Source organism: Podarcis erhardii (genome assembly GCF_964252035.2).
Source record: "Podarcis erhardii genome assembly, chromosome: 3".
Taxonomy (NCBI): Eukaryota; Metazoa; Chordata; class Lepidosauria; order Squamata; family Lacertidae; genus Podarcis; species Podarcis erhardii.
Window position 1 is genome coordinate 118,330,652 of NC_138507.1, and position 27,469 is coordinate 118,358,120.

At 46.3% G+C, this 27,469-nt stretch overlaps 1 protein-coding gene across 4 annotated transcripts; it reads right to left on the reverse strand.

Annotated features, from left to right (window-relative positions):
• Window positions 1-1,677: 1,677 nt before the first annotated feature.
• FDFT1 (farnesyl-diphosphate farnesyltransferase 1) lies at window positions 1,678-25,834 on the reverse strand. 4 transcript variants are annotated; one of them, XM_081854849.1, is made up of 9 exons: window positions 25,679-25,834; window positions 24,373-24,490; window positions 19,933-20,030; window positions 14,994-15,177; window positions 7,286-7,414; window positions 6,442-6,633; window positions 5,125-5,301; window positions 3,662-3,814; window positions 1,678-2,341 (listed from the first exon to the last, which is right to left on the reverse strand). In XM_081854849.1, exons 2-9 carry the CDS (start codon window positions 24,472-24,474, stop codon window positions 2,120-2,122), a joined length of 1,257 nt encoding a protein of 418 aa, XP_081710975.1. In that variant the 5' UTR covers window positions 24,475-24,490; window positions 25,679-25,834; the 3' UTR covers window positions 1,678-2,119. The 4 variants fall into 4 exon arrangements, with proteins under 4 accessions (XP_081710975.1, XP_081710976.1, XP_081710977.1 ...); XM_081854850.1 differs by lacking the exon at window positions 25,679-25,834 and adding an exon at window positions 25,544-25,567; XM_081854851.1 differs by lacking the exon at window positions 25,679-25,834 and adding an exon at window positions 25,265-25,287.
• Between the last annotated feature and the right edge of the window lie 1,635 nt (window positions 25,835-27,469).

The window sequence follows — 27,469 nt, forward strand, 5'->3', positions numbered from 1 at the left end:
GGTTGCTTTTTTAATGGTTTTTTTTTAAAAAAAAAATATTTTCTGGGGTTACAAAAAACACGATTGTGTCTATTTTCAGATTGTAAAGTCTACAGATCAGTTATATTTGATGTGAGACTTTTGATGTCGTATGCAGGGACTCAAGTGGCGCTGTGGTATAAACCACTGAGCCTCTTAGGCTTGCAGACCAGAAGGTCGGCGGTTCAAATCCCCAACGGCGTAAGCTCCCTTTGCTCTGTCCCAGCTCCTGCCAATCTAGCAGTTCAAAAGCACACCAGTGCAAGTAGATGAATAGGTACCACTGTGGCAGGAAGGTAAACGCGTTTCTGTACACTCCGGTTTCCATCACGGTGTCCCGTTGCACCAGTAGTGGTTTAGTCCTGCTGGCCACATGACCCAGAAAGCTGTCTGTGGACAAACGCCGGCTCCCTCGGCCTGAAAGCGAGATGAGTGCTGCAACCCCATATAACCATCCAGGGGTAACTTTATCTTTACCTTATACAGTATAAGGTTTGGGGAGAAGGGGGGGGGGATCATCTATTATTTTAACCCTTGCTGGATCCAGGAGTTAGAAGGCACTCTGGCATCATGCAGCCCAACACACACAGAGAGACAAACTCTCCCAACACTAGAAAAAGCTTATAGCATTGTAGAGCTGGAAGGGAGCCAAGCGGTCAAATAGTCAAAAAAACCCTGCCACAGGAAGGTTGGTCTTCCACCAAAGGTATTTTAGTAATCATTGTGGCTCCTTGCTGCATGCTCCACATGTACAAAGCAAAGCAGAGACTCCTCTCTTTAAAGACAACCTGTCATTTCCCCCTTTTTGGCCCATGTGTTGTGGATGCTAACACAAGCACAACCCATGCCCAAGAGAAGAGCCCATAGGAGGCTTGTGGGGCAAACATGGGAATTTGCTTTTATGTAGTCAGAGCAATTTGGTCCATCTGGCAAAGTGTTTTCCACAGGGGTTTTCTGCATGTGAAGTAGATGTTTTATCACTACTTAAGAGGTAGGGTTCAAGGTCAAGGGTCAAGAGACCCCTGACCATTAGGTCCAGTCGTGACCGACTCTGGGGTTGCGGCGCTCATCTCGCTTTACTGGCCGAGGGAGCTGGCGTACAGCTTCTGGTTCATGTGGCCGGCTTGTTGGAAGCCGCCCAGAGTGGCTGGAGAAACCCAGCCAGATGGGCGGGGTACAAATAATAAATTTATTATTAATAATTATTAATGATTAATTCAATTGATACACCGCCCTATACCCAGAGGTCTCAGGGCGGTTCACAAGCAAGACCACAACATATAAAATCAAACCAAAAACAAGAACCCAATAATACCCTTCCAGAAAAGAACCACATTCTAAAAGGGTGTTGGATGTCAGTAATATCAACCAAAGGGCCTGGCTAAAAAGGAATGTTTTTGCCTGGCACCTAAAGGTGTATAATGAAGGCGCCAGGCAAACTTCCCTGGGGACAGCATTCCATAGATGGGGAGCCACTGCAGAGAAGCCCCTGTTCTAAAACAAGCCGGGGTAAATCCTTGGTAAATATTAGAGCTTGTTGTGATTTCTGAATAAGCCCAACTCAAGATAACCACACCATGGACTCTTGTGCTGCTTTGGTCGGTGAATTTGAACAACTTGAATAAAAACGGAAGAAAAAGAGCAGGAGGCTTCATCGCATTTTTTTTTTCTTTCCCTTTTTACTGTCAAAATTCACAAGCAACAAAGAGGCACCTTCAAACACTCTAGTTAAAAAACACTCTATGTCAAAAACACACACAAAAAAGACACAGATCCAAACAGGTCTGCGGGAAAGAAATGGAAGGAAAAATATATTAAGACAGACTTCAATGACAGACTTGCAGGTAACCAGTTCCTCCAAAAGAGGAAGGAAAAAATTAGAGGCCTGGAAACTGTAATTTGTTAGACGCTTCAAAGCTAGCAAGTAATTGCTTTCTAGGTGAAATCTTCTGGCTCCAACTTTAGCTTGCAAGATTCCAAGCCCTTCTCCAACAGTCCTGGGACATCTATGAGTTCTCCCGTTCCCAAAGGGCAAGGAAATAATAACAGCAGCATATTCCATCCCACTGCGAAGGGCATAGGCATCCTTGGAAATCTGCTCTCAGTTCTCGCCTGTATGGACGTATTCCTCTGCGGCTTTCGACACGGTGCTCAGGTACTGCCAGCTCAACGCAGCTAAGAGCATCACGCAGGACAGGTAGATGGGAGAGTAATGGGTCCGAGAGACCAGGGTGCCGCTGGGTAGGCTAACGGATCGGACAGAGGCAATGATCTGCTGTATCTTGCTGGAGGAAGGATCTGTACTTGGGATCTTCTGATGGATCTGCGGGAGAGAAGAACTAGCTTTCACTAAGGCAGCATTCATCCAAACAGCTCTGCTGTTATTTATTGTAACACACCAGAAGCGAAGTGGCCATGTTTTACTGCCTTAACACATCAGAAGCAAAGTAAAGATAAAGGCAAAGGGACCCCTGACAGTTAGGTCCAGTTGTGGACGACTCTGGGGTTGCGGCGCTCATCTCGCTTTATTGGCCGAGGGAGCCAGCATACAACTTCCGGGTCATGTGGCCAGCATGACTAAGCCGCTTCTGGCAAACCAGAGCAGCACACGGAAACGCCGTTTACCTTCCGCCGGAGTGGTACCTATTTATCTACTTGCATTTTGACATGCTTTCAAACTGCTAAGTTGGCAGGAACAGGGACCGAGCAACGGGAGCTCACCCCGTTGTGGGGAATCAAACCACTGACCTTCTGATCGGCAAGTCCTAGGCTCTGTGGTTTAGACCACAGCGCCACCCGCGTCTCAGAAGCAAAGTAGCCTTGTCTTATTACAGCAACAAACTAGTAGCAAATTCACCTCAAAACAAATAAAGCAGGTGTGGCGATCACACAGGGCCCCTGGATGTTTGGTGGTCTATTGACCCTGTGCCACCACTGTGTTTGCTTTCTTCGCTGCCACCAACCCATTTCTCCTCACAGGTACACACAGAGTCCAGTCAGTTGGTATCATTAACAAATAATCAAGTTTATTTTATAGGGAAGAACAAGCTTATGGTTTCAGTTAATTTTTCTTGGCAGTTTCTTAATCTTAGTTCCTCAACTGTCCTATTCGTTCCTAACAACTTCAAACTGATTATCCCAACTAACTATCTGACTCTACCTAACACTTCCTCTCACTCTTTCACCACACAACTCGACCAGCCCACAGACTTATATCCTCCCTCTTCCTTCTTCAACTCTCAACTAACTTCCACACAACACCCACTCTCACTCTAACTCCTCCTATCAGTTTCCACTGGCCAATCACATCAAACTCATTTTAACCCTTTCCTTATGACCCACCTAGGAGGCAAATGCCACAGCAGGCAACCCCCAAATTTGTCTGCCCTTAATTTCCAGCCCCACCGGTAGGTCAACTGACTGAGGTTTGCCAATCTCAAGTTTATAACCACACTATGCAACTTTTAGAAGACGTGAGGTCTTTGTTTGCCCTGCTGATGTTCATTTAAGTTGGGTTCGGTTTTGTAACTTACCTGGAAATGTTGCTATATTTTATTTTATATGTTGGCGTAAGACGCTTTGAGCATGGTTCTACCATGGAAAAGAGTCACAGAAATAAAGCCTATGGCGATCATGAACTCACCTCTTCCACGTACTGGTACATGATGGCCTTAACAGCCTGCATGTTCGTCGCGTCCATCATCAGAGTGACGGCTTGTCCCTTCCGAATCTTCACCACTCCCCGGAAGACTTGCTGGTTGTTGTAGCAGGCAGCCAACGTGGCGATGGCCATCACCTGGGGACCAGGAGTGGAGGGGGGAGAAGAAGACAAGTCACAAAAACAATCCTGCTTGATTCTGGGCTATCAAAGGTCATTAGATACATGTTCTCTTGACTGCTCCCAAAAATATCACTGGTTTGCTCCTTTCCATATAAAGTGGTACCTCGGATTACAGACGCTTCAGGTTACACGTTTTCGGGTTGCGCACCGCGCCAAACCCAGAAGTACCAGAACAGGTTACTTCCAGGTTTCAGTGGTTTGCACATGCGCAGAAGCGCCGAATCGTGACCCACGAGTGCGCAGACACGGCACTGTGGGTTGTGAACACTGCAGGTTGCGAATGTGCCCCCCGCACGGATCACGTTCACAACGCAAGGTTCCACTGTATAGGGTGCCTACATTCTGCATGGACTGGTTGCACGGCAACATGTGCAAATGGCTTTAGTTACCTATTAAGTCCATAAATTACCATATAGCATATATTCAACAACAAAAACAAAGCCCACCCAGTGCCGGATTTACATATAAGCTATAAACAAGCTATAACTTAGGACCCCACTCTCTAGGGGCCTCCAAAAAAAATTAAAGGAAAAAATAACTGGATGTACATTTCCAAAATATAAGATAAAAAACAAATAAAATAAAACATACAGACAGCAACAGTGTTTTGTGTTATGTAGGTTCCTATGATGTACATTATGGGCCCCGCCTGCTAGCCTGCTTCCAAAAATATCACTGGTTTGCTCATTTCTATATATAGGGTGCCTACATTCCGCATGGACTGGTTGCACGGCAACATGTGCAAATGGCTTTAGATACCTATTAGGTCCATAAATTATCATATAGCATATTACAGGTGGGTAGCCGTGTTGGTCTGCCCTAGTAAATAAAAAATAAAAAAAAATTCCTTCCAGTAGCAACTTAGAGACCAACTAAGTTTTTATTGGTATGAACTTCTGGTGAACCAGAGCAGTGCACGGAAACGCCGTTTACCTTCCCGCCGGAGCGGTACCTATTTATCTACTTGCACTTTGATATGCTTTCAAACTGCTAGGTTGGCAGGAGCAATAAAAACTTAGTTGGTCTCTAACGCGCTACTGGAACGAATTTTTGTTTTGTTTCGACATATAGCATATATTCAACACAAAAAACAGTGGCAATTTGTTGTTGACAAAGGACGGCTGGATATATAAAGGGCCCCATTACCTTCAGTAGCTTAGGGCCTCATCAAACCTGAATCCGGTCCTGTTAACAGGAGAGGAAGGGAAACAGAAGAGCACCTCCAAAGCGGGAGACAGCTTTGCAAGCCAAGCGCCCCTACCCACCTGCGGAATAGCGCAGAAGTTGAAGACGCTCTGGTTCTTCAGGCGGGACAAATATGTCAAGACGTCAGGGACGTGGTGCAAGGCGTTGGTGATGAGCTCGTTCATGCACTGAACGGCTTTGTCGATGTTCTCCGGCTTGGTCAGGTCAGACAGCTTCTTCGCGTACTTGCTCCAAACCTGGGAGACACCAAGAGGCTATCAGAGTCATACAACTGGAAGGGACCCCCAACGGTCATCTAGTCTGACCCCCATCGATGCAGGATGTGAACTGAGAGTGACTATGCAGCCCTGCCCTGAGAATTTCCTCTTCCCACTAGTTCTTTGCTTATGTATTTAAGCTTGTGTGGTGTCTGTTTGTTTGTTTGTAACTTTCATTTTATTCCAGTTTTGTGAAATGATTGGTTTTTATCCGACTCGATACATTTTGTCCCCATTTATTATATATTTATTTCGTAAAATCCACACACCACTTTGTTTTGTTTTAAAAAAGCAAACCTCAAAGGGGTTTACAAAGAGAACAAAGCAATACAATTATTGGTAAAAACAAAACAACCAAAAAACCCAGCCGAAAGAAACTATTTTAAACGTTGCAGATGGTGGGGAATTAAATAAATTCAGCAATAAACTAGAAGCAGGTTAAAATACCCAGCAACAGCCTACATATCTAGTTCCTTGTGGGGAGGATGCTTATTGTATATATATTTATTACTTTTATTTACTTATTAAATTTCTGTACTGCCCATCACCCAAAGACAGCCCTATTTAGGGAAGTTTTTAATGACTGATTTATTATTATTATTTTTAGATATGTTTTAAACTGCCTAGAGTGGCTGGGAAAACCCAGCCAGATGGGCGGGGTATAAAAAGTATTATAATTATTATTTATTATTTTATAAAAACCACAAAATACATACCATAGTATCATAGCCCTTTTTTAGGGAAGTTTTTAATATTTGATGTTGTTGCTTTTTTATTACTGATATTGGTGTTCTGTTGGGAGCCACCCAGAGTGGCTGGGGAAACCCAGCCAGATGGGCAGGGTATAAATAAATTATATCACCATCATCATCAAATAAAGACAACATCCTGCCACACACATAAGAGTTTAAAAGGCCATAGGTTGTTTTATTAGGCAAAGGCCTGGGAGAAACGGAATGTTTTTGCCTGGCATCTAAAGATATCCCAGGCGAGTCTCTCCACAAGTGGGGAGCCACCGCGGAAATACCCATTTCTCGTGCTCCATCAAAACAGGTGGTCTCTATCCCTGGACCAAATGTCACAGTTTTCCCTCTCTTCTCTCGTCACCCCTTGCTTTACCTCTTTGGGCCAAAACTCCCGGCCTTCGAGCTCATCCTCCAAGTAGTCCCGGATGATGTTGACTTTCTGCAGGAAAACCCCCAGGGAGTTGGCCAGCTCCGTGTCCTGCCCGACAATGGGGTCTTCCAGCTTCGACGCAGAAAAGAGCTGGGACAGGCCAATGCCCACCAGGCCAGCGACGTAATGGCAATACTAGAGAGAGAAATCAATCCATCAATCCTAGGAATGGCATGGGTTTTTTTGTTTAATCTACTTATTAAAAGAGCTGCAGGACTTGAGGCTTTCCATCTCCCTCATTTGTCTGGCACACGGTAAGGGAGGGTGTGCATAAGCACAAACATAACTGCCAGTTGTGCGCATCAATGAAAAAAAGCATTACGGCGTAAATCTCAAATAATTTATTATTGTTTGGCTTTTGATATTTGTTTTGCGTTTTTGTTTTTGAGGCCTTTTCAGTTCATTTGTTTCTGCGACTGTGTGGAACGCAGTTCAGCTACTTGTGTGATTGTGCGACTGACTTCAGATGTCTTTTCAAAATAGGATAGCTGCTTATTTCCTTGACGTCCCACAGTGCGGGTGCCACCACCGAGAAGGCCCTCTGCCTGGTTCCCTGTAACCTCACTTCTCGCAATGAGGGAACCGCCAACAGCAATTGGAACAGGACGACGCAATAAAGAATAAGAAACACCCCGAGGAGCAAGGAGCGCATGATTTTGCCTGCCAACTGCTAAACCTACGAAGGACATCCCACACTGCAAGTTGGGTCCATTTCGGCGCGTTTCCTGAACGCAAAGGTTTCAGCCCCAAGTAAATTCCCCGGGGACCCCTTCCCAAGTCTGCTCACCTGGTCCCACTCCTTCTCAGAATCCACCTTCTTCTCCAAAAACTCAGCCATCCCCAGACCCATCTTGTGGCAGATGTCAGCAATCACATCTCGGTAGATCTTTGCCAGGTTGCGGAACTCCAAGGAGATCTAAGGCGATAACCACAAGTGACAGGAGGAAACGAAATGAGCTAATTCAAAACAAGGGTAAGGATGAAGTTTCTGAATTTAAGGGAAACGGACCTATACACCTCTTTCTAGGGCCAAAGTGTAACCAGTCTGACAAAGGGTAACCACTTTGATAGTAGGCACAGGTCTACTCAGAAGTCAAGTCCCATCCAGTTCAGTGGAGCTTTCTCCCGGGAAAGCGGTTATGGGATTGCAGGCAAAGAGCCCAGGAATTATAGCAACTTGAAGGCAGGGGTGGAGAACCTATAGTATTGGACTACAACTCCCATCATCTCTCATCACTCACTAGGACCGATGGGAACTGGAGTCTATAATATCTAGAGGGCCACAGTCTCCCTCGCCCCTTGGTTCAGGACCAGATTATTGTCCAGCTGCAACTTTAAGGATGCATTTGATGTGGTAAATTTTTCAAGAAACCAATTGTCGAATCTTGCCTTCGCACTAATAGGGAGCCAGCGGCCTTGTCTCAGACATTGCTCAGAAATTCTAAGAAACCCAAAATGTCAGTGTGGTTTTGAAACCAGTGGTTAAAATCAGGTCAGTTGTGAAAGATCTTGATGGGACCCAACTAGAAGAATGGCAAACCAAGCGGATGGACTATGCCGAAATGGCAAAGTTGACTGGAAAACTCGGGAATCAAGAAGATAAAAACTTTACAAGAGAATGGGGAAAATGTATAAGCTATTTAAAAGACTACCGTAAGCAGATGGAAACACTGGAAGGATTTTGATGTCACTAGTAGTGCAACAACCACCATGGAAAATATGGATTGATATAATAGAGTATGGAAGAAGATGCAGTTTTAATTGATTAAAATGGGACTCCAGGGAGGGGGGAGGGGGGAGTCCTGAGATTCCGGGGAATCTCTGTTTTTGGTTATGTTTTTGAATTTTTAAAATAATTTTGTATTGTAAAATCAAATAAAAATGATTTTTTAAAAAACAAAACAGAACAAAATTTGCACATCTCAAAATGGCACCCAACTGTATCCAAACACAGACAGAAACCTGCTCTTCATTCTCAGGAAATTTTGTTATATCTCAAGAGGCGTCCAAATACTTAGCAATCAGGCGAGCGATTTCCCAGAACGTGCAGTAGTTAGACCAGTCTAAGATCTGTGTTTATCCCTTGAAGACTGAAGCATCCTTGGAGGCACTTAATTGAATTCGGGGGCCACACTGTTGTTTTTCTCCCCGCCACCCCACCTTAAAAGTGCTGCTAAACCGACTTCCGGAGGCGGCGCGAAAAGGCAATGGCTGCCCTCTTCTAACCGGGAGAGGGTAGCTCCGCTGAGAAGGGTCGTCCGCTACGGCGAAGCGGAGACCCACATCGGAAAACCGCAGGCGGCAGAAGCCTGCGGTCCTGGGACCCGGCAGGCGCCAGGAGCTGCCCTCAAAGCGTTGAAGGAACCCCGTAAGGGGCTCCGGATCGCAGAGGGGGTAGCGGCGCTGAGGGTCGTTCCGCAATCAACGGAGCGAAGCCGCGTAGCTGTTGCCAGTGAGCGCTGACCTTTCTTCCTGAAATTTTTGCTTTGAAAACAACAACCCGTGAGTAAATAATTGACTCTATACAATTTGGAACTTTAAAGTACTAAATTTGGCTGAAAGCGGAGTGACGAAAAACAGGAAGTCCGTCTTCCGCTCCCGTTGAACTTGAACGCAAAGAGCTGGAGGAGTGGAGGCAAAGAGAGATCTTTTAAACTATCTGATCTGAGCACCCATTGAACTTTACCTTAAGTGGAATAATAATTTCATGTGCTGGACTTTATGAATTTTAGCTACATGGGGATACCTTCCTTCTCTTGGAGCTACATTTTAACTAAAAAAACCCAGGTGCTGGAGCTGCCTGAGAAATTGAGCTGTCAGTTTGCAGTTTGCAGTTTGGATACTTTGAATCTGAACTTTGAAACAATCTGAGAGAGTCTGAACTGGTTACTCTGAAGCATTTGGATTACCAGTTTGCACCATCAGAAACACTGTTGCTGTATTAAATCCTAACTCTGCTGAAAAATCTTTTATTGAAGGTTCTTGGACTTTGAAATCTGACTTTATTTTAATTGGAATTGATCTCTTCCTTGAAATATTTTAAACTCCCCCTAGAGGATTTGGGACTTACAGCAGTGACTTTTATTTTACTTTCCTTTTCCCGGCCCTCTGTTGACTGTTACCATCTGGGCTGCTGCTTTCTCATGGGAACAACTCAGCTTGACCTTGACTTTTAGATAACTTTGGAATGAGTGGTGCAAGAAGGAGAGGAAGAACTAAACAAACAACTTTGACAACTTTAACTGCAGCCTCACAGGCACGTAGATCATCTGTGCCTACTTTGCCTTCTGAGGAGGAAGCTGCCTCTCTGCCACGGGCAGGGGAGGGAGAAACTGAGGAATTACAATTGGAAGATATGGCCTCAGGGGCAAGCACTGCTATTTTAGAGAAAATCTTTGAAAAATTGGAATCTTTGGACAAGAAAGTAGAATCTTTGGACAAGAAGGCCGATGAGCAAACATATAAAATTGACCAGAACACAGAATGTTTAAATAAATTATCTGGACAAGTTGCACAGAATACTCAAGCAATTGGAGAATTGAAGGAGGCTGCAGGGGAAAATCGGAAATTGGCTGAAGATACCAGCCAAAAACTTGAAAATTTAGAACAAGAGGTAAGACCACTCTGCAAACAAGTAGGTGAACACCAGACCTATCTATCTATGATTGAACTGCGGAACCGGGAGAGCAATTTAAGGATAAGGGCAATACCAGAAGTGGAAGAAGGCAACCTAGCTGAGTTTTTGACCAAAGAATTCTCCAAATTTTGGAGCTCAGAGGAAAAGGATTTTAAAATTGTTTCAGCTTTCAGGCTTGGAAGACTTATAAAGAAAGAGAAGCCCAGAGACTGTTTGATAATATTGAGGTCAAAGGAGGAAAGGGACAAGATTTTGGGCCTACACTACGGAAAGTCACTGGACATTTTGGACAAAAGAATTGAGATTTACAAGGATATTCCTAAACAACTGTTGGATCTTAGATCTAACTATTTGGAGCTGACAAGATTGCTAAGGAACAACTCAATCATCTTTAGGTGGGAATTCCCTCAAGGATTATCTTTCACCTTTAGAGGGAAGAAGATCAAAATCAGAACATTGGAAGATAGAGATAAATTTCTGAACGTACACGGAGAGGACCTTCACAAAGGAATTGATCAACTTCCAGGGCCTGAAATACCAGAGGTACCTGCACCCTTGGATCCTGAAGATCCTTTGAATAAGGTACCACCCCTCAAAAAATAACCAGATTTACTCAGGATGTCTCTGCAACTTTTGAGTTGGAACATTAATGGCTGTAACATCCCGGAAAAAAGGAGGAAAATTTTTCATATATTAAAAAAAGAACAATTGGACATTATTTGCCTACAAGAAACACATGTGACTAGGCTCCATAGAAAGGTGTTAATAAATAAAAGACTTGGTCAAGAATTTATATCTTCGGACAGAGTAAAGAAGCGAGGAGTGGTGATATATGCAAAAGAGAGCCTGTCACCTAAATTTTTATTCAAAGATGAACACGGAAGAATATTAGCAATTGAGATACAACATCAAGGAGAAAAGATTCTGATACTAGGAATTTATGCACCAAATGACGGGAAATCGGAATTTTATAAGAAGTTGCATGAGATTATGCTGGACTATCTGGACTACAACAACATCATTATGATGGGAGACATGAATGGGGTCGTATCGACTAACATGGATAAGTCACAAAACCAAAATGTTACAAAAGACGGCAGACTACCAAAGACCTTTTTTGAAATGACAGACAATATGGACTGGATTGACATTTGGAGAACTAAGAACCCCCTGGGAAGAGAGGGAACATTCTTCTCTGAAGCCCAGCTGACTTGGACAAGAATCGACCAAATATGGATAACTAGAGGTCTGGCACCCAAGGTTAGAAAAGTGGAAATCTGCCCAAAGACCTGCTCCGACCATAATGCGCTGAAGATGGATATGACACTTTTGCCAACCGGCTCCTTTAGATGGAAGATGAATGACAATTTGTTTAGAGATCAGGAGATTATTAAGAAGGCCCAAAAAACTCTGAAGGATTACTTCGAGATAAATATGAACACTACGGTGGAAAAAAGAACTATCTGGGACGCAAGCAAAGCTGTGATGAGGGGGTTCTTGATACAACAGAACGCCGTAAAGAAAAGGACACAAAATGAAAGGAAAGATAAGATCTTGCAGAAAATTAAAGAATTGGAGAAGAAATTAAGATCAAATCCGAAGTCACAGCCGATTCTGAGAGAAATTAAACTATACCAAGCACAATATTCTAAATTGATAAACCAGGAAATAGAATGGAAGATTAAATTAATGAAACAAAAAACTTTTGAATCGGCGAATAAATGTGGGAAACTGCTTGCATGGCAGTTGAAGAAGAGACAGAAATTAAACACAGTTACAAATCTAGAAATCGAAGGAAGAAACATTCAGAACCCCATGGAAATTAGAAAGTGCTTCCAGAGATACTTCAAAAAATATACTCAAGGGCCGCAAGACGAGGTTGAGATTAAACAATTTTTGGAAAGAAATGGACTAACAAAGTTGTCACAAAAAAACAGATTAATCCTGAACAACAAAATAACACAACAAGAGATTGAACAAGCCATTCAGAACATGCAACTGGGCAAATCTCCAGGGCCAGATGGCCTGACTTCCAAGTATTATAAGACATTAAAAGACTATCTGATCCAACCAATGATGGAGGTCTGTAATGAAATTATGGAGGGGAAGAGGGCGCCGGAATCGTGGAAGGAAGCTTTTATCACATTGATACCAAAATCTGAAACTGAAAAGACACAACTCAAAAACTATCGTCCCATCTCCCTTCTGAATGTGGATTACAAAATATTTGCAGACATTTTGGCAAGTAGACTTAAAAGAGTTCTTAATGAAGTAATTCATAAAGACCAGGCAGGCTTTCTCCCAGGTAGACATATGTTTGCCAATACTAGGAACATTATTGACATTTTGGAACTTTTGCAAACAGATATAAATACAAAAGCAGTGTTAATTTTTATAGATGCGGAGAAGGCCTTTGATAATATTTCTTGGAAATTTATGAAGGGAAATTTAAAAGAAATGGGAGTGGGACGGGGGTTTGAGAATGGGATTGATGCAATATATTCAGAACAAAAGGCCAAATTGATAGTTAACAATGTGGTTACAGAAGAGTTCAAAATTGAAAAAGGAACACGACAAGGCTGCCCGATGTCCCCTCTGTTATTTATCTCGGTTCTGGAGGTGCTCTTGAACATGATCAGAGGGGACCGGTTGGTGGAAGGGATTCAGGTCGGAGCGAAACAATACAAACTTAAAGCTTTTGCAGATGACCTAGTTTTGACCCTGCAGGAGCCAGAATCTAGTACGAAAAGAGTATTACAATTGATTCAGGACTTTGGTCGGGTGGCGGGATTTAAATTAAACAAACAGAAAACCAAGGTGCTGGGAAAAAATTTGACAGACACAGAGTCAGAACGGTTTCAGAGAGAAACAGAACTAACTATGGTTAAAAAGGTAAAGTACCTAGGGGTAAACATAACAGCAAAAAATCTGAGTCTATTCAAGGATAACTATGAAAAATGTTGGTCTGAAATTAAGAGAGACTTGGATAGTTGGACAAAATTGAAGCTTTCTTTGTTAGGCCGAATTGCTGCTATTAAGATGAATGTATTGCCAAAAATGTTATTTTTGTTTCAAACACTACAGATTGTGGACAAAACGGAGTGCTTCCAGAAGTGGCAGAAAGATATATCTAAATTTGTCTGGCAGGGCAAAAAGCCCAGAATTAAGTTTAAGATATTAACAGATGCGAAAGAAAGAGGGGGCTTTGCCCTGCCAGACTTAAAGTTGTATTATGAAGCCGCAGCTTTCTGCTGGCTAAAAGACTGGCTACTTCTCGAAGACACTGACGTACTGGACCTGGAAGGTTTTAACAATGCTTTTGGTTGGCATGCATACTTATGGTATGACAAAGTTAAGATCAATAAGGCCTTTCAAGAACCATATTGTCAGGAAAGCAGTGTTTAATGTCTGGACAAAATATAAAGACTTATTGGAAAATAAAACTCCAAGGTGGCTTTCACCTCTGGAGGCTAAGGCCCGAAAAAGACCCAATATGGAGGCCAAATGGCCAAAATATTGGGAAATATTAGAAAAAGATGGAGACAATTGGAAATTGCAGAGTTTGGAGAAAATGAAGGATAAGGTGCGAGACTGGTTACATTATGCTCAGATTAAAGAAGTTTTTAAAAATGACAAAAAGTTAGGGTTCCAGGTGGAGAAATCGAAGTTAGAAACAGAATTGTTAGAACCAAAAACTAAGGTACTATCCAGAATGTATAACTTGCTGTTAAAATGGAATACACAAGACGAAATGGTTAAATCGGCTATGATAAAATGGGCACAGGACATTGGGCATAACATTATGTTTGAGGACTGGGAAAGGTTGTGGACCACTGGGCTGAACTTCACCGCATGTAATGCTCTGAAGGAAAATGTAATGAAAATGATATATAGATGGTACATGACCCCAGTTAAACTTGCCAAAATATACCATTCGTCTGATAATAAATGTTGGAAATGTAAAGAAAATAAAGGAACATTCTTTCACCTCTGGTGGACATGCCCTAAGGTGAAGGTCTTCTGGGAAATGATATATAATGAGCTGAAAAAGGTATTTAAGTATACCTTCACTAAGAAACCAGAGGCCTTCCTTCTGGGTATTGTCGGCCAGAAGGTGCTAAAGAAGGACCGAACATTCTTTATGTATGCAACAACGGCAGCAAGGATACTCATCGCAAAAAACTGGAAAACTCAAGATCTACCCACACTGGAAGAGTGGCAGATGCAGCTGATGGACTATATGCAACTGGCCGAGATGACTGGCAGAATCCGTGATCTGGGAGAAGAGAAGATGGAGGAAGACTGGGAGAAATTCAAGATGTATCTACAAAAACATTGTAATTTGGTTGAATGTTAAGAAGGATGCTAGATTATAAAAAATTGGCCACCACTAAATTAGATTTAAATTTGATGATAAGTGAGACTAAAAGAAAATATAAATTTTTTTTAGAAGAAGTGCTAGATTATATTTGAATGAGTGGACATGAGATTGTAAACAAGTTGATAATTTGTTTGGAAAAAACTTTTAACGATGTAAATGGGAGCGGGAGACGCGAGGGAGTCCAAAGAAGTGATGAAATTATGTTTGTGACAGAAGTAAGATTGTTTATTGTTTGTGCATTTATATTTAAAAACTTTAATAAATATTTATAAAAAAAAAATTAAAAAAAAATAAAAGTGCTGCTAAACCCCCTTGAGAAGAGATGGCTCAGAAAGAGACCATGATAAAACCAACTTCCTATCTGCTGCCAGCAAGCACCCATTTTCCAGATACTATAGCAAACTGGCAATGTCAGGATTTGCACAGCTAACTTAAAAAGACCGCACGAACACGAGACCAACTGGCCAAATTGCTAACCGTTGGGAAGTCTTCCAAAACTTGCTTGTCCTTCTCATTACTGTCCATGTATTTCCAGTCCGGCTGATACAGGTAGGAGTGGAAGTTGTGGAGCATGGGGACCTTGGTTTCCAGGTTGATCGTCATGTCGTCCTCGATCGTGTCCAGGGCTCGGAGCACCAGGTAGAAGATGCACACAGCATGGCTGAGGACGGGGAGGAAAGAGGTCTGAGCTGAAGGACTCTCCTAGCACAGGGGGTGGAACATCCACCTTGCAAGCAGCTGGCTTCCCACGTTCGAACCCTGGCATCTCCAGAAAAGGCTGGGAAAGTCCTGCTTGAGAGCTAATAGAATTATAAAATTGGAAGTGACCCTAAGGGTAATCTAGTCCAACCCCCTGCTGGCAGTCAGTGTGGGCAGAACTGAGTTGGATAGAACAATGGTCTGACTCAGTAAAGGGCAGCTTCCTATGCCTCCATAGGCCCTAAAGAGACAGGATATTATTTAGGGCTGCCTCTGAGACTGTTTTAGGGACACGGGTGGCGCTGTGGGTTAAACCACAGAGCCTAGGACTTGCTGATTAGAAGGTCGGCGGTTCGAATCCCCGTGTCGGGATGAGCTCCCGTTGCTCGGTCCCTGCTCCTGCCAACCTAGCAGTTCGAAAGCACATCAAAGTGCAAGTAGATAAATAGGTATCACTCCGGCGGGAAAGTAAATGGCGTTTCTGTGCGCTGCTCTGGTTCGCCAGAAGCGGCTTAGTCATGCTGGCCACATGACCCAGAAGCTGTACACCGGCTCCCTCGGCCAGTAAAGCGAGATGAGCGCCGCAACCCCAGAGTCGGCCACGACTGGACCTAATGGTCAGGGGTCCCTTTACCTTTATCTGAGACTGTTTGGTAGCCATCTACCCACCCACAACACAGAATACTCTACTCTGACCGGCAGCAGCTGTCTCCTGCCACCTGGCCCTTTCTACCTGGAGATGCTGGGGATGGAACCTGGCTTCTTCTGCACACAAAGCAGGTGCCCAGACCATGGAGCGAGGTCCCTTCTCCCCAAAGCATGTGCTATCAAGAGGTTACTCCTCCCCAGAAACCAGGCCTTAGATTGGCCTGTGAAATGACGGGAAGCCAAAGGAGGAGAGAACATTGTGTTTGGCAACTTCAGCCAGCGTGAAAGCTCTGTGGATCCTTCATTTCTTTCTTTTTTAAAAAAATCAATAAATTGTTCTTTTCTCAACAGTTTTATACAATACATCAAACCACATATATACTTTTAGCTCTGCCGAGCTTGTGACTTCCCTCCTTCCCTTCAACAGGTTTCCCTTATTCTTTTAAATCATGTATTTTAATACTAAACCTCTTATCTATTGCATTGTAGGAGTTATTTCAATCCTGCCAGTGTTTTTAGAGTTTTACAATTATCCTTTAAGTACACTGTAAATTTACTCGAACTTTCTATGAATCTCCGATCGTCATGATCTCGAATCCTGCCGGTCAGCTTGGCTAACTCCACATAGTCCATCATTTTCGTCTGCCACTCCAAAATGGTGGGGATTTCTTGTAATTTCCAATTTTAGGCCAACATGTTTCTTGCCGCTGCTGTGGCATACATAAACACTCTTTGGTCCGATTTCTTGATCTCTTTCCCCATCAAACCCAGCAGGAAGGCTTCTGGTTTTTGGGAGGAGGTATATTTAAATATTTTCTTAAGTTCATTATAGAGCATCATTCTTAACTTTGTCGCAAGTCCACTGTGGATCATTCGTTTCTATTAGGAAGGATCGCAGCACACAGCTGCAAATAAAGGAACTGAGTATCGGCTCCAGATGAGCCTCCTGGTGCAATTCAAAGACTGCCAGCATCAACCTTGCAGAACCTAAGGAGAGCTGCATCAGCCCAGGGGCCCACCTAGTCTGGGCATTCTGTCCTCACCGTAGCCAACCAGATGCCCTACAGGGAAGCCATCCAAGAGACCATCATGGCTGCAGCATGCCACCCATATGCAGTTTCCACAACTGGAATTCTGCAGCAGGCAGCCTCTGACTGTGGAGGCAGAGCACAGGACTGGCTGATATCTGGGTTTCAACATCATGATCTATAACCAGCTAAACATCATAATATACCGATATATCACCCTGTCTGAAATAAGGATGGAGCTATGTAGAGGCATTGGCTGGATTCACGGTTTTTCCTGTGCTGTGACTTTTGCCAAGACCTGCTCTTGTGATTTGCTGCCCCCCTGCAGGAGGCAGGGGAGAGCTATGAGCCGACAGAGTTAACAGAGGCTGCAGGAACCGAGAGAAACATTGGATGGCTTCATGGTTTTTCCCTCACGGTGATTTTTGAACGCACACATCATGATTCGCAATACAGTGGTACCTTGGTTCTCAAACTTAATCCGTTCCGGGAGTCCGTTTGACTCTGGAAACCGTTGGAAAATAAAGGTGTGGGTTCCAATTGGTTGGAGGAGCTTCCTGCCCTCAAATGAAAGCTGCGTCGGAAGTTCAGTTTCCAAAAAACACTTGCAAACCGGAACAGTTACTTCCAGGTTTGCAGCGTTCGGGAGTCGATTTGTACGGGAGGCAAGCCGTTTGAGTACCAAGGTACCACTGTATATTGCCAGGTCAATAACTGATATCACAATATGGACTTCAAACCGGTTTTGGACAATATATTTTTATCTTATTTAACTTTCCAAAATTAAGTCGAGTTCTTTGCTATTATAATTACAGATCAGCCCCACCTTCCTGGATGAAACACTTCATTTTCATATATTTAACTGTGCCAGCTTGTTAAATGGGCAGCAAGACTGGCTGAAGCAATTTGCAGAAAACCTCCTGCATTTTTTTACCCCACGCAGACACACACACTCCGCTATGTATAGGAAACGGAGTCATTGTCTGCACTTCGCCTTTCATTCTTTCTCAGAGGCAGCTGAATTAAAGTTAATTGCTCTGGAGTAAACCCACGTATTCCCATAAAACAGGGTGGAGGAGGAGGCCCGTTTGCAGTGATGCAAAGGGCAGCTCAGAAAATATCTTGAACTTGCTAAGATGCAACAGGTGTGTGCTGTGCCAGAATAGGCTGCGAAAGACACAGGCCCAGAGCAAGTAACAGCAAACGTTCAGAATTCAAATAGACAAAATGCAGAGCATGTCAGGGAATTCCAAGAGGTCCAAAGCCAACGATTTAACAGAATCAATTCAATATTTACAGCAACAAAAAAGCAATCTGGATTTCAGTAGGGGCTAGACTGCATGCTGCTGGCTCCCATATCCTTACTCCAGAGGAGACTGGCATTGCACCAGCAAAAGGCAATTGTGAAAGCAGAATGCTGGACTAGGTGAGCCGCTGGCTTATTGAGCAAGCTGTTCTTACGGTCTTAAGAAAGGTTGATGCTGGAAGTTTGAGAATTGCACCAGGAGGCTAAGCCAGATGCAATTCCTTCCTGGAATTGTGTTTTCACTGCCTCCTAATAAATGGACCGTGGAAGCTGCCAAACCACGATGTTCTCTTATTTCACAGGCCAACCTAAAACTTGTTTGTGGGAGGAGCTGCCTGGTCAGCAATGCTCTGGGACCTCCCTCCATGCTAAGGGCACTGCTGTTTGGCATGCAGAAGGACCCAGGCACAACACCCACCATCTCCTGGGGAGAGCCATTGCCTGTCAGAGCTGACAGCCCTGGGCCGCCAATGGAGAAAACAGCCCAACCAGGCAGAGGCTGCCTTACACGGAACCAGAGAGCTGGAAGGAACCCCTAAGGGCCCTCGAGTCCAATCCCCTGCAATGCAGGAACTGCAATGACAAAACCTCTACTTAAAAATTTAATAAATAATAATAAATAAAAACCTCTGTCCGTACTATATATTTCCAAGGGTCCCTGGATTTACAGAAACAGTCCCAGGTTTCTGATTTGATCCCAAAATGTCCCCGTTTTCCTTAGCATGTCCCTATTTTCATTGGAGAAATGTTAGAGGGTGTGGAGTTGGCCAACCCCTAAGCCATCTGAAGGCAGCACTACATAGGGAAGTTTAATACTTTCTTATGTTTTTATATATGGTGGAAGCTGCCAAGAGTGGCTGGGGTACATCATAATCATAATCATCATCATTTATTATTTATACCCCGCCCATCTGGCTGGGCTTCCCCAGCCACTATGGGCGACTTGCAACAAAATATTAAAATACAGTAATGCATCAAACATTAAAAGCTTCCCTAAACAGGGCTGCCTTCAGATGTCTTCTAAAAGTCTGGTAGTTGTTCCACAGGGCGGGTGCCACTACTGAGAAGGCCCTCTGCTTGGTTCCCTGTAACTTGGCTTCTCGCAGTGAGGGAACCGCCAGAAGGTCCTCGGTGCTGGACCTCAGTGTCTGGGTAGAATGATGGGGGTGGAGACGCTCCTTCAGATATACTGGACCGAGGCCGTTTAGGGCTTTCAAGGTCAGCACCAACACTTTGAATTGTGCTCATCAGAGAAATGTTGGAGGGTACAGTATTACAAGCCAGCCTTTCTGAACCTTGTGCCTCCGGAAGAGTTTGGGATTCTCTCAGCTCCCCAGTGAGCATGTTCAGCACCTGGGGGCTGATGGGAGTTGTAGTCTAGCTAGAGGTCGCCAGATTGCAGGAAAACCATTCCACGCTTTGCAGCGCTGAAACTTCCAGGCTCCAGCCCCGCAGGCGGTGCCAAGCGGAGCACAGGAGGAAAGCTTCTTTTTTTCGCGATCACTCGGAGCGCACTGCCTGGCACAGGAATTCGATTAGGCTTTCACTCCTCCCCCAGGGGGAGGGGGAAAACCCACGAAACTTGCAATCAAAACAAAACCCGTGCGCGCGCGCACGGTTAACCCTTTCCTTGCCCGACCAACGCAGTTAACCCTTTCCATCCTTAGCCAGCGTGCAAGCTTGCCCGCCCCTCGCTCCCTGCGCCCCGCACCCGCCCGGGCCCCGGGGAACTCACCGCAGCTCCCCGTCGAGGGCTTGGATGACGGCGGCGAAGCTCCGGCTGGTCTGGTTCAAGTACTGGTAGCAGCGGCGGAGGCTGTCGCTGAGCGAGTCCTGCAACATGAGCACAGAGGGCGGAGGCGCGCTCAGGAAACGGGTCCCCCGGGAAGCCAGCGGCGGCGGAGCCTGGGGTTGCTGGAGGCGGTGCGGGCCGGACGCCGAGCGCACCCGGCCCCCGGCCCAGCAGCAGCTGCTGCAGCCGCCGCCGCCGCCCGGCCCCGATCCTCCTGCTGCTCCTCCAGCACGGGGCGGGGAAAGGGCCAAAGTACGCTTGAAAAGGGAGCTTGCGGCTTTGGAGGGGCCGCTGGCCATGGAGAGGCAACGAGGGGCGCGCCTGGGCGCCCGGCTCAGCCGGCCAGCAACGCAGCCCCCGCCTGGCCCCGTGCCATGGGCGCGGGGGAAAGGATCCGGGGCGCGCGCAGCCAGAGGGGAAGCGGACACACCCACCGCCCCTTCCCTCGGCGGGGAGGGAAGGCAGCCGAGGCCGGCCCGCCCCCTTCCCTCCCCGGGCGCCACGCCACGCCTGGCCCACTGAACCAACCCGGAGCGCTCCCTGCAGGCTCCTTGCAAAGCGCCCGGGGCGAAACAAACTCCAGCTTTTCCTTTCCTCCTCTCCCTTCATTCAAGGGGAAAGAGATCCCCCCCCCCACCCCATGCCACGAAAGCGCAGCGGGATCCACAGCGCGATCCGGGGCGCTTTTAAATTGCCAGCTCATTTTTCGCCGCGTTCCAATCTCCCACCTTTCCCCAACAGCCGGAGGTTCCTCTCCTGCTCCCGGCGTTATCCTCGCAACCAGCAACCCTGCGAGGTGGGTCAGGCTCCGAGTGGCGGGAGGCTGCGTGCGGATCTGAACCCGGATCTCACGCGGTCGGGGTCCTAGTCCGACGCCTTAACCACTCAACAGCACTTGGGCTTTACCGTTTGCGCGTCTTGGAGCGCATGGAGACTCCTGCATAACCGAACGGCACTGCTTTTATTATTTCGATTGTTACTTGCTAAATTTCTATGCTGTCCTTCCTCTTAGGATCAGGGGGCAGTTTTCAGTATAAAAAAATCACAAAAAGACATGACCAACGTTTTCTCCCCACACCCATGCCGAATTTAAAACGTCCTAGTTTGCTAAATTAGCCAAAGGCCTGGTAGAAGAGGTATGCGTTTGCCTGGCACAGTATTGCATATGCGGCTAATAACGAAAACAGCCTTATAAAACTTTTTGCTTGACTTAAACTGAGTATTGCCTTTTATCCAAATAGTAGCCTGGTGTAAGAAGTTGAGTTATTTGGTTGTTGCTTTGTATGCATTGCTTGAAGATCAGCTTCTGGGAGTAGAGTGGGATGGTTCATTAGTTGTTATGTGCTGAAATAATTTAATAACATTTATTTAAAGATTGTGCGTTTGCTGAGAAGCAAGTCCCTCTGAGTTTCCTGGCACTTAATTTCCTGGGGCTTAAGCCCCCTGCTGGCTTTTTCTACTTGCCAAGTTAGCGCCAGAGCTATTCAGCGATGCTCTCTTCAGAGTCAACATGCTTACTGCTGTACTTTAGATGTTGGCATCTCATGAACCCAGTGTTTGGGGGGGGGAGGAAATCTGTGATTTGGGCCTTCAACTCCCATCATTGTGCACGCACACACAAATACACACACCACCGGCAGTGATCAGGGATGATGAGAGAGGTAGCCCAACAAAGACCTAGTGGAGAGGATTCAGTAGGGCTGACATCTGCACCCTGGGGGCATTCCCGGGCTCCAATACCTCTCCCCGTATGAACTGCCCTGGACCCCGCAATCATCATCTGAACCCCTTCTTTGTGTGCCTCCTCCATGAGATCTGGAGGGTGGCAACACATGAACGGGCCTTTTCTGTGGTGGCTCCCCGCTTGTGGGATGCTCTCCTCAGGGAAGTTTGCCCAGCACCTTCATTGCACATCTTTAGGCGCCCAGGGGAAAACATTCCTCTTCTCCCAGGACTCTGGCTAATTAAACCATCTCCGGCCTTTAAAGAGGGTGTGTGTGTGTGTGTGTGTTATTGTTTGTTACTATTTTTGTATTTTTATGTTCTAAACCGCCCTGTGATCCTCAGATGAAGGAAGCTCCCAAACCCGCTGTCTGGCAGCAGTGGCTGGGTCCACAAAGTCACACTCACAGAGTTTAAAATTTCCTACAAGATCCCAGAGCACCCGATGGGGCGTCACCTTGGAGCACTGTGGGAAAAGGACATGATGGTGGGTCCCCAGTCTCAGCTGCTCGCACCAGGATGCACAGACTGGCAAGTTGCCAGGGAACCCTGCAGACACAGAGCCAGCCCTGGGACTCAGCCACACCTCGGCCAGCTAACTCTTTGCACTAAAAGCAGGGCTGGGGAACCTCAGACCCCGGAGTGTGTGTGTGCTAAACGTGGCTCTCAGTCTGGCCCCCAAGGCTCTCCCCAGCCAGTGGGCCCACTCCACCCAAGGGTTGTGTTCCTCTTCGGTCTGGCCAAAACCTCCTTTGACTTGCCTGGATGAAGGATGCAGAGTGGTCTGTGAAAAGTGCCTGTAAAAGTTGCTTACCATGCAAAGGGGGAAATTATATTTGTTGCGTCTGCCCCCACCCACCACTGGCATTTGGGCCTCCCCCCGGAAAGGGAATGTGGCCCTGCACTAAAGGAAATGGGTGTGTGGATACTCTGCACATCCTAGGAGCAGAAGGGGAACAAACAATTCCTGCCTTTTCTCTTTTAAATAAATCTTCTGCTCTGGAATCAGAAAGAACTAGCAGCAGAAGGGTTGGGTGTTGGGCAAGGACCTGGGAGACCAGGGTTCAAATACTCAGCCATGAAGCTCATTGGGTGACCTTGGGCCAGTCACTGCCTCTCAGTGTAACCTACCTTCCAGGGTTGTTGTGGAGATTAAGGGGAGAACCACAATAAGGAAGGGGAGAACCACAATAAGCTCCTTGGAGGAAAAAGCTTCGGTAAAAATGCAAGAAATAAGTGCAGCAGATAAATAATAAATAAAGGACCACAAGGATTTTACTTAATTGCCTTTCATTTTCAAAGATTTCTTGGAGAATTTGGGGCAATGTGAAACAGCAATGAGGTGAGGGAGCTGTGCAGGAAAGTTTGGATCCCACCTCACTGCACCTGGCATTCAAAGTAGCCCCCACCCAGCTGCTTCTACAAGAAGAAATTTGCATCAAGCACTCCAAAACAGCAGTTCCAGCATAGTGCGATTTGGCCCAAGATCCTGCTGAAGATATTTGGTGGAGGGAAAGGGCTTTTCACTTTAAAGAAGAGAGAAAGGAATAGAAAGGAAGAAAACGGAACAAAACCGTTTGTCCAGAGGACAGGCAAGTTGACTACACATATAAAGTCATAATAAAGAAATATAATTGATACCTTTCATAAAATCTGACAGGCAGCAATTCATAATTAAGGTGCAAGAGTGCTTCATCATATCATGAGACAATAGTGATGGTCCAATTTAAGACCTATCTAGCACTGTAATTTCACAAAGAATTTTATTTGATTGCTATAAATTAATATTTTTTCCAAGTATTTCTTTCTGTCTTTGTTCCTGCCTTCCCTGCTCCAAATCCTGCATGACTGACATTAGATTGTGGACTTTGGGAAACAGTATGAATCCATTGTCTCTGGCTAAACGGCTGCAATTAATAGACTAAAGATGTGTATTAAACATGTCTGAAAATAATTTACAGATTTCAGAGTCTCTCCAGCCCCACACCCCCTTCTGAAACCATGATTTCTTCTCTCACTTCCTTGACAAGGTAGAAGAATGAAGCAGGAAAAAACAGAACGGGAAAAGAGAAAATAAGACATACAACTCCACATCTCCATCTTTTTCTATTACCCGTCTACTTTATCTATTAAAAAAATATTTTTATTCTGCTTTTCTGCCTGAACATGAGTGACTCGAGGAGAGTCACAACCAATCCAATAAAAAAGCATGCCAAGCTGATGTTTTCGCCACTGAGCTACAGCCCCTTCCCAAATGATGTTTGGGCAGCACCGCTAAATAGAACTTCCATGTTCAGAGGCAGAGTATCACTTAATATGCCAGTTGCTGGAGGGCGGGGAAACCACTGTGGGAATGCAATTTCCTTAATGGCTTGATGGTGGGCTTCCTGGAAGTGTCTGCCTGGCTGCTATGAGGTTTTTTGCCCTTTGAGGTCCTTTGGCTGCTGGGAGCAACAAGATACTGAACCATAAGAGACTGGCAGTGCTCTCCAGAGTTTCAGATGGGAACATTTCCAGTCCTGCTTAAGAGACACTGAGCATCAACCCTGGGACACTTCAGGCACTGTAACCGCCTTCCTAGCCAGCAAAATTAAAAACCAGGGAACAAGACAACCCATTCTTTCCACACCCATTCAACACAGTGCACTGTCCCTCACTCACCTGGTCCATCTTGGGCATCACTGTCTTGTAGCCTCCCATCTTAAACCTCACCAGGTTGTAGAGCTCCTCTGGGTGGCCCAGCCATCTCTTGAACAGCTCCATCAGCTTCCAGTCTCACCTGTCAATTTGTGGGTGTCCAGAGCGATAAGATTTAATGAGGACCTGCCCTGCCCAGCCTTCTCCCCAAATCCCTCTTTTTTCTCCACCCTTTGGAACCAACAATTTCTTTTCTCTTTTTAATTCTTCTTTCCTCTCCCACTCCCAATTTTTTATTCCTCCTCCTCCACATGGCTTCATTCCCCTACTCTAGCCTTCCCCTCAACTTTTGCTTTCCTTTTTACCCACTCTTCTTCCCACCCACCTGTCTCCTGACTCAATTCACCCCTTCTAGATCCCAACCCACCCTTAAGCCTCCCTCTCCCTGGTTTCTAGTTCCTTTGATTCCCTCCCTACCTATGATCCTGCTGTGTTCCTCTTTCCCACCTGCCTTAATTCGCCCCTTCTATATTCCTGCTTTACCTTACCTGGAGGTTTCCAGTCCCTATGAGATCTTTCCCTCCCCTTGCTCTACCTACCTATATACCAACCTAGCACACCGCTCTGTACCCCTCCCCACCCACCCTTACCCTCCTTGGAGGTTTCTAATCCCTATTACGTCTTCCTTCCCCTCCCTCCCTGCGATCCTGTAATTTTCCTCTTTCCCACCCACCCCGTCCCCCTGGCTTAATTCACTCCTTCTCTGTCCCCCTACCCTTACCCTCCCTGGAGGGTTTCTAGTCCCTATGAGGTCTCCCCACTCCCCTTCCCCCACCTACCTACCTACCTGCGACCCCGCTGTTTCCCTCTTGCCCCACCCCACCCTGCCCCCCCACCTTATTTCGCCCACCCTTACCGTCTCCTTGGGAGGGTTTCGAGTCCCTATGAGGTCTTCCCTCCCCATACCTACCTACCTGTGACCCCGCCGTTTCCCTCCTCCCCTCCCACCCCTTATTTTGCCCCATCTGCACCCCCCTGCCCACCCTTACCTTGGGAGGGTTTCTAATCCCTATGAGGTTTTCCCTCCCCATGCCTAACTACCTACCTACCTACCTGTGCCCCGCTGTTTCCCTCCTCCCCCCCACCCCTCCCAACTTATTCCGCCCCATCTGCACCCCCCCCCGCCCACCATTACCGTCTGCTTGGGAGGGTTTCTAGTCCCTATGAGGTCTTCCCTCCCTCCCTCCCCCCACCTACCTACCTACCTACCTACCTGTGACCCCGCCCCTGCCGTATTTTGCCCCATCTGTCTCCCCCTGCCCACCCTTACCGTCTCCTCGGGAGGCTTTCTAGTCCCTATGAGTCCCTGGCGGCTCCTCGTCCTCCCTCCCCGCCCGCACAGCCTCCTCTGCCGAGATGCCCGGAGAGCCCCGAAGAAAGCGCGTCGCCATCCTCCCTCCTCCGCCCCCCTCCCCTCCTGTCCCCTCCACGGCCGTCCCCTAGCAGCAGCCAATCAGCGGGCGCCGCACCCGGCTCGGAGGGCGGATAGGCAGCCCGGTGGCCGCGCGGCGCTGGCGCCAGGGCCGCGTCGCCCAATGAGGCCGTCGCGGGGGCTGGCGTGACGGCCGCTCGGCGCCTCCGGATTGGCTCGGAGGAGGCATGGGTGAAGATGGGGCGGGGCGGGGCTTCGCAAGCAGCCGGGTTCCTTAAAGGGGCCGCGCGCGCGCCCGCTCGCTCTCGCGCCGCCGCTTCTTCCTCGTTCCATCAGCCTTGCAAAGGTTGCGTGTGACCCCCAGGATCGCTGTGGGGCGAGAAAGGGTGAACGCAGAGACACGCAAATAAACACAAAGGCAATGGTGCAATATATCTGGAGGCGATGGTGCAATAGGAAACGTGACGTGTGTTCACACACAGCCAGGAATATCTGTGTTATGTGCAATCTAAATCTCGCCTCCTGGGTACCTGATACAATTAGGCTGCGCTACTGCTACGAAGATCTTGGCCACTGGTCCCATCACCTCCTGGCAAATAGAAGGGGAAGAAATGGAGGCAGTGAGAGATTTTACTTTCTTGGGTTCCGTGATCACTGCAGATGGTGACAGCAGCCACGAAATTAAAAGATGCCTGCTCCTTGGGAGAAAAGCAATGACAAACCTAGACAGCATCTTAAAAAGCAGAGACATCACCTTGCCAACAAAAGTCCCTAACCCTGCAGTGATGTGTGGAAGTGAGAGCTGGACCATAAAGAAGGCTATCGCCGAAGAATGGATGCTTTTGAATTCTGGTGCTGGAGAAGACTTGAGAGTCCCATGGACAGCAAGAAGATCAAACCTCTCCATTCTGAAGGAAATCAGCCCTGAGTGCTCACTGGAAGGACAGATCCTGAAGCTGAGGCTCCAATACTTTGGCCACCTCATAAGAAGAGAAGACTCCCTGGAAAAGACCCTGATGTTGGGAAAGATGGAGGGCACAAGGAGAAGGGGAAGACAGAGGACAAGATGGTTGGACAGTGTTCTCAAAGCTACCAGCATGAGTTTGACCAAACTGCGGGAGGCAGTGGAAGACAGGAGTGCCTGGTGTGCTCTGGTCCATGAGGTCACGAAGAGTCGGACACAACTATACAACAACAACAACATTCTATACAAGATCTCAAAGTAGCTGTTTTACTACAAAGGAATTTCAGAAATAGACTGGAAAGAGAAGCTGCTGAATTACAACTTATCACCAAACTTAAAACCATGGAGAAACCTGGTCTGAACAAAGACCTTGGATTCTTATCTCATTATACATGACAAAGCCATTTTTCACCTTTTCACCCCTTGCTTTTTCCTGTAAGACCTATTGCAGTCGTTAAGAGTCGTCAACAGGCTCATCCCAGCTATCTGCCAATCACCCATTCCCACCACCCTTCTGAGTAATACCCCTCCCCACCTTCTCACTATATAGAAGGGTCTGGAAACTTCTGTTTCAGTGTATCTGAAGAAGTGTGCATGCACACGAAAGCTCATACCAAGAACTGACTTAGTTGGTCTTTAAGGTGCTACTGGAAGGAATTTGTTTTGTTTTGACTATGGCAGACCAACACGGCTACCTATCTGTATGTGCAATCTAAATCTCGCCT

Coding starts and splice junctions, on each gene's coding strand:
- FDFT1 (XM_081854848.1), bottom strand. CDS start 20,288: ATGGCCAGCGGCCCCTCCAAAGCCGCAAGCTCCCTTTTCAAGCGTACT. Junction 15,178..19,932: donor GCCCTCGACGGGGAGCTGCG/GTGAGTTCCCCG, acceptor CCCCGTCCTCAG/CCATGCTGTGTGCATCTTCT. Junction 3,815..5,124: donor ACTTCTGCGCTATTCCGCAG/GTGGGTAGGGGC, acceptor CCTGGTCCCCAG/GTGATGGCCATCGCCACGTT.